At 38.4% G+C, this 7134-nt stretch overlaps 1 protein-coding gene across 1 annotated transcript in view; it reads right to left on the bottom strand.

Annotated features, from left to right (window-relative positions):
* Nucleotides 1-317: 317 nt before the first annotated feature.
* CACUL1 (CDK2 associated cullin domain 1) overlaps nt 318-7134 on the bottom strand; it is a 69509-nt gene continuing 62692 nt past the window's right edge. The window contains exons 8-9 of the mRNA XM_041740876.1: nt 5835-5878; nt 318-5404 (exon numbers count right to left, since the gene is read on the bottom strand). Of these exons, the coding sequence (XP_041596810.1) occupies nt 5364-5404; nt 5835-5878 (85 nt within the window). The 3' untranslated portion in view covers nt 318-5363. The remainder of the gene's footprint in view (nt 5405-5834; nt 5879-7134) is intronic.

Raw genomic sequence — 7134 nt, 5'->3', positions numbered from 1 at the left:
TTCTGAGAACACAGTAGGAAGGGCACTCGCAAAGACAAAGCGAGACTAAAACTAAAACTTAAACTGTCAAGTGAGATTTCAAAAAACATAGGAGATAATACTAATTCCATAGCAAGAAACCACAAAGGGTTATTTTTTAAAAGCATGGTATCATCAATGCAAAAACCACAAGTCAGAAACTTTTGATAAAGGTCCACAATGTGCCTGTGTTTAAAGAAGAAAAACGACATATATATGTATATGTGTATAAATGCTACATACATACGCAGACTAGGTAACTAAATGTATATAATTAAATATATACACACACACACGCACACATTTTTTTTTTTTATCACTGGTACAGAGGTCAAGATGGACAATCACCCTGTCTCACAGAACACAGAACAGACATGTGCTGAGTGTCATTATCATTTAGGAGGCATTATGAATATACTGTAAGCAAAATCATATGTTCTGTATTATAACAAAGTTCCAGTGAACCAAGTATCAACAGAACAAGGCAAGGACATCTGTACAAGATTTATTTCATTAACCACAATGTTTTTGAGTGATGGTATACACCCTAATACACAAGGAGTGAATCCAAATCCATCAAAAGTTAAAGGTCAGAGCCAAAGTCAGTGGCTTTAATCCCCAATCAATAAGAGTTTCATCCACCATTTTGTTTTTCTTGAATAAAAGAGTTGGTATACAGAACACCCTGTTCTAAGCTCCACCATGCTTTCCAACAAATAAGCACCACCAGGGACTAGACTTGATTGCATCATCCTTGCTCTGGCTGGGTTGGTGGGTGGCAAGAGCCTCTTGCCTGCGTTTGACTTCCCATTTATTCATAAGCATTCCTGTTTCCGCCATAGCTCCCCACAACTTCACATTTGAATAATTTCTCCTGAATTGCATGGTTGTAATATTGACAAACAGGGCTAATGAGAGCAATTAAATTGCCATCTGTTTAACAAAACATACCCTTCTAAGAGAATATCTACAATCTTATTGCATTTAGTACATCGTTACCACATTGAAATGACATGTTAGAATCAATGCAAAATATTTATTTTTTTCCAAACCACAAAATTTACCCCAGAGCCACACTATAAATTCCCTAGAATTATAAACCATTAACATTTTTCTAAACAATGCAGTCCAACCAGAAATGAAGATAATTTCCAACCGGCAGGGGTACAATGCATACTGAGGTCCTATAAGAATGTACTTCTGATGAGTATTTTGTCGAATTCTCCCACAGCCACACCATCAACATCAGCAGAAATAATATATGTACTTGTGCCACTTGGCTCTGGAAAGAAGTTCAGAATAGGGTCTTGGCCAGGGTAGAAGGGAAAGTGTCAGTGACCTGGTTTATCAATGATGGGCACAAAACAGGAATTATTACCTTTGAAAAACAACAGGGTCTCCTTTCATCAATTTTGGTGGCCAGAAACTGGGGCAAATTTCAACAAGGTAATGAAAGTAACAAGAAAGCCCTTTCTCCAAGAACTCCTATAACTTCTATTTTAACTTCTGATAAACATGAACTTCATCTTATGCAATCTTACTGAAAACTGCAACCACAACCGAAAAGGTCCTATAAACCTATTCTAGGTGTCAGTCAAGGGATTCACATCCAGATCTTACAATCTATAGTCCCCTCAAGAGGCTTAGACCTGGACTAAAGTAAACATAATACTCTAAAGTCCAATGAGACACCATAAAAAAAAAATACAACTCAAAACTTCCAAACTGACTAGATACCTAATATAGGTTTTTTTGTTTTGCTTTTTAGTTTTAAAATCTCAGATTAGTGTATGTTCATAAAACAATGTTCAGTTATTTTTAATAGCTGCTTATTAACTGAATTTTAGCTCAAGGGCATTGCCTCTATAATAATCATGAAAATAATTAACTGCCACAAAACAGAAAAAACACAGACAAAAATATAGCCAGTCTCAATAAGAAAAGAAGGCAAAATCTGGAAGGGCTACTCTAGAGATTAAACAAGCTTATTTAAATACTATGATACAAGTGCTCCTGCTCACTTTATTCTGCAGAAACCAATCGTGTTTGCTAGATCACCATTACCTTTGCTAGTACGTGTGCACAGACCACCACTCTGAAGTTCTCCTTTTGTGCTGAAAAACCTTCAAATCCCTTGTTCGGTCAGTACAGAATATTGCAAGGCGATGCATGTGCAAACTCTTCCTGAGGAATTCTTCATGTGTGCAAATTTGCAACCCGACAGAAAGCATGGCATATATAGCAAGGGGAGTGGCAGCTTTAGGGGCTGTAGCACTGGAGACGTGCATGCAGTGTTAGTGGCCATGAACATCTATCCATTCTCTTGCAACCTCACTTAACCAATCAGTTTTCATCCTATACCCCAAAGAAAGGGAAAGGAACTGCCTCAGAATTGTGAAAGGGACAGAAAAAAAAAGTAACTTTCTCACAAAATTTAGTAATGCACAACACATGCATCCAAGTTTGTGTTTCTTGTAACTCTACCTAAGTACTAGTTGATTAAGAGTCACTATACCAGGTTTTGCTTTCTGCCCCACAGAAAACAAAGTAGAAGTTCCTGTCAGGCTAGGGTGCAGCCGTGACCACAGAGAACAGATGACACCATTACTTGAGCATAAGGCCAACTTTTCAAGTAAGTACCGTCTTTCAAAACAATCGTCATTTACTATGACATGTCTTTACTCTAAGGGGACTGAACTGGCTTTCTTTTGGAGAGTCTAGTTTCAGGCTGCACGTACACACCAGTAAGGCTCGCCAAATCAACTACGTGTTGACTAATAAGGCAATCAATGCACAATTTTCTGTCCTCAATGATTTGAGCCTCACAAAAGCCAGTATTGAACTGAGGTGGAGAAACTAGATACTGTACTGGCAAGAAGAATACAAGTAAACATGAGAAGAAAATACTTTCTGGTCAACTGGGCTTAGTCAATACAAAATGGAGGGGAAATCTATTTCCTCTCATGCTACAAACTTAGAATTTTGTTTAGAAACCCAATTAAACAAGCAAGGCCAATTTCTACTTAAAGAAATGGGTTTTTCATCCTGCAATGTACCTCAAGGGGCCACGTTGAGTCACAACCAAAAGTCTCATGCACTAGGAGGATGTGTGTATTCTTTCTATAGTGCCTTCCATTCACGGCTCTGCAATGCCAAGCCCTGGCCCAGAGGGAGCTGCAGTCACTGTGCAAATATTTAGAGAAGCTAAATTCTGCAAACTTTGCCCACTTGTTAACACACACATAATAATAAAAAGACAGTATGAAATATTTCTCCATTAACTTAATAATGCAAAAGCATATGAAGATTTTAATGCCAATTCACAACATAATACAGTGCTTTTATAGAGAAAGTTCCATTGTTGGCCAAAGAATACTCTCCCAGAAAAAAAGCATTTGGGCACATTATTAGGATAATGAAGAATTCATCCACATTTAAAGAAACATCCCAATTTTATTCCTTTCAGAATTATTATTAAAACCGCTCAGTAGAGACATTAGTCACAGGTGTTATATATAAGCCCACAGCAAGCATTCCATGGCGAAAAGTAAAATTTGGACTTCATGATAGAATGGAATTCTTCCTTAACCCCAGAATGTCGCTGGGGTAGCAAATCAACCTGTACAGGGCACAGTGAGAGCCTGTATATATTCTTACAGTAATTCAGTGTTTATTGATACAATCTAAGATGCTCATAGAGTTAATTTAAAGTCCTCCGCAAAACCCACCAACTCTGGTTGATAAGTACTTAAAAAATAAATCTGACAACTTTTATATGTTTACTTCTCTGAACGATAATTTTACAGAGACTTCTATCAGATGACTTATTTGCTCCTATCATCACACTTCAAATTCTCCCAACCAGCCTGTTCCCCAAAAAAAGACAAACTGAATTGGCAAAGGCCAACTTTATGAAACACCTGACAATCAGAAGTGTGACAGTGTCCCTGATAGATGTTGTTTTGCCCCTACGTTCTCTGAAGAGGTAAATATAGTGTGACATCACCAAATCAAGTCAAGCATATGCTCAATTTAGATTCAAACAAAATTGAGAAGAAAAATATTTTCACCTGCCACATCTATTTCTCTTTGCCTTTCAAAAACAACTAGAATAAGCTTTAAAAGAAACTAAACAGAACTGTGGGTGTAGAAAAAAAAATACATAGCTGTGTCACAGCTGGAAGGAAGCTTGAAACAGCAGTGCTACTTCTCTACTATACTTGAAAATAATGCTAAAAAATATGCAGACTGCAGACTTTTTTAAAGTACCTATCTCACCCATTTAAAATGAAATGGATCAGGAATCCCACACCAATTATTATATTTGGATTTAACAACCATATCTGCTTCCTACAGCACCACAGTAACTAGCTGTCACCACTGGAAATTTCTCCACGATACTAAAAAGGGAGCTTTAGTGCTAAAATACAGCCCACCCCTACACTAGCATAATGCCAATACTACAGCAGTTGGTGAAATCATGTGAAGTGACAGAGGGAATGGATATGTTCTACAAGAGTTGGTCCCCAACATTAACACGAATATGCCATGGGGAGGCAGAGGGAAGTCTGACCAATGAGCAACATGCTTCTATCTCCCCACTTAGCGTCCTGCTACAAAGTCAACCTGAACACTTAGTGGGGGTTAGTCTGTGATACCATAAACTTTTTCAGGAAGCATGTGTGAGTTGAACAACATGGTCACAGAGTTGCAAAGTGCACAAAGCTCAAGGCACAGAGTAGAAAAAAGTTGTGAACTGGTGAGGGGAAGTTATAGCAGAAGGAGAGTTAGCATTTTCCTTTAACAAGACTTTCTAATGCTAAACAAAGACCAACTCTTTAAAAAGGGGGTTGTTTTGGTAATGGGTGAAAAACACTGTATCGTAATGATCTGTTTGATTTTAAAGCAAAAGAGATCCTGATGTGTAGAGCCAATACGCTGAAGTGCCAAGTCCACAAATGAACAAAACAAGTGCTTAAAAAAAAAAAAATTCTTCTGCTCTTATAATTTTAGAGGAAGCTGCTGATGTTGGCTGCTGGATTTCCCTTAGCAATGGTCACTTTTCAAGATGTTTGTTCCTCACAGAATCTGTAGATGAACTCATTAAAAGATTGTCCCATTTCAAAATCATCCCCAAGTCTAGCAGCAACTGACTGTTTTTTGTTTTTGTTAGTTTTTTGTTTTTTAAAATTACAAACCAAAGTAAGAAGTCCAACATCGTCTTCCAAGAACAACTTCGTAACAGACTCCTGAGTGTCTGCAGGCCCCCCACTGTGCTCTGAATACAGTCTCTGCAGCTCCAGTGTGTCCTCTTTTCAAGAAGGAAAGTACATTCAATACATTCACTATCTGTACCCTCTGGAACTTGCACATGCTGATGAGCTGTCTGGAAAAAAAATTGCAACAGGAAAAAGTATGAATAGCAGATGGCATTTGATAATGGTAAGAATCTGTTTATTTAACATCTATTTCTCACCCCTCTCTCAAAACCCAAAAGGAGATTAAAAAAAAAAAAAAAAAGACTGTAGTGAAAGGGGCTGTGTTATCAGGGACTAAGGTGGGGCCATCATCCCTTTCTAGTAGAAACTCTAGAATCTGGGAGGCTCTTGGCAGCTGCTGAAAACCATGGCCACCAACTAGACTCCAGAGCTGCCACAGCTTGTGAACAGTCTGGCCTTGGCCTTGATCACACAGACTGCGTCATGAGGCCATCATCAACAAGACTATAGATTTCATTATACTCACCACACGGTCACCACCAGAAGCTGCCTTACATAACAAAACCATCAGAAATGATAAGGAACATCATTACTTACTATAAGCCAACTCATCCCCAGCTCTTTTCCGGGACTGGTCACCTCTGGGGATAAGAAAAGAAGAGGGGATCAACAGAACATATGGACATCTTCATATACCAAAACAGGAGACATGAAAAGACAGAACTGGTAACAGAAGTAAAACAGGTATTTCAATTCTAACAACTATCTTAAAACAGACATTAAACTTAAATAGTAGTACGGTCATTTATAAGCAGAATATTCTTATCTAAAGGGTGCTGCCTTTTAAATATAGAAAGCTATTAAACGAAGGAAAGGTTATCTATAAAAAGGCTTACACTGGGTTTTAGAAGCAGGTTGAGGCTAAAAACGTCTTTGAAGATAAATCTGGATTCTGCTACCAACATCCCTAGTGACCTGCATATGCTAGAACAAATTTCAGATATGAAATACAGGATAATCCAAAATGTTCCCCCCAAACACCCTTCTCTTAAGTAGCTCCACACCCAGCGTGAAGCCCAACATGGGGCTTGAATTCACAACCTCAAGGATCAAGACCTCAGCTGAGAACATGAATCGGACGTTCAACCGACTGAACCACCCAGGTGATCCTCCTCCAAGAAAGCCTGATTATAAGACCAAATGCTACTTACAGCTTTTGAAAAATCTCAGAATCTTTATGTATATAATATATATACCTTTCCTACAGGTAGAAAAACATGAATCTTCACATGTATTAAGCAGTTCATCTTCGATAGGAAGTTCTAGTTCCACTTTACAGATAAGGAAATAGAGGTCCTGATTAGGTCCCAAGCTGCCTGTAAATCCTAGTTTTGTCTCTCTAGTTTCTCAGACAATAATCCATGCAAATCACTAAAATGTTCAAGTAATGAGTAATAACTAATTTGCTAGCTTTTTCTTGCTCGGTCCCTTAGTAGCTTCTACAGAGTTCATCTCCTCTTTCCTGAAACACTTCTGGCTCCACTCAATACTGTGCAACACTGTTTCTTCTCTATTTATTTTCCTTAGTCTAGGACAGCGATCATACCAGTCCTGTGACTTGAAATACTATCCATATGCCAATGACTCCCAGAGTTCTGTCTCTAGCTCTGATTTCTTCCCTACACTTCAGACTTGTGGGTCCAACTATCTCATCACCACTGTCACTTGGAAGATTGATAAATGCTGCCAGTTTACTGTGACCAGAATGCAATCTGACTCCACTCCATCCCCATTCTTTCAGTCTTCCTCAACAAATGGCACCTCTAGCCATGAATTACTCACACCAAAATCCTACTTATTCTTGATTTCTTTCTTCCTCTCACTCTAGAGCACTCTG

Source organism: Vulpes lagopus, chromosome 2, assembly GCF_018345385.1.
Source record: "Vulpes lagopus strain Blue_001 chromosome 2, ASM1834538v1, whole genome shotgun sequence".
NCBI classification, from domain to species: Eukaryota; Metazoa; Chordata; class Mammalia; order Carnivora; family Canidae; genus Vulpes; species Vulpes lagopus.
This window is presented reverse-complemented; position numbering and strand designations above follow the sequence as displayed.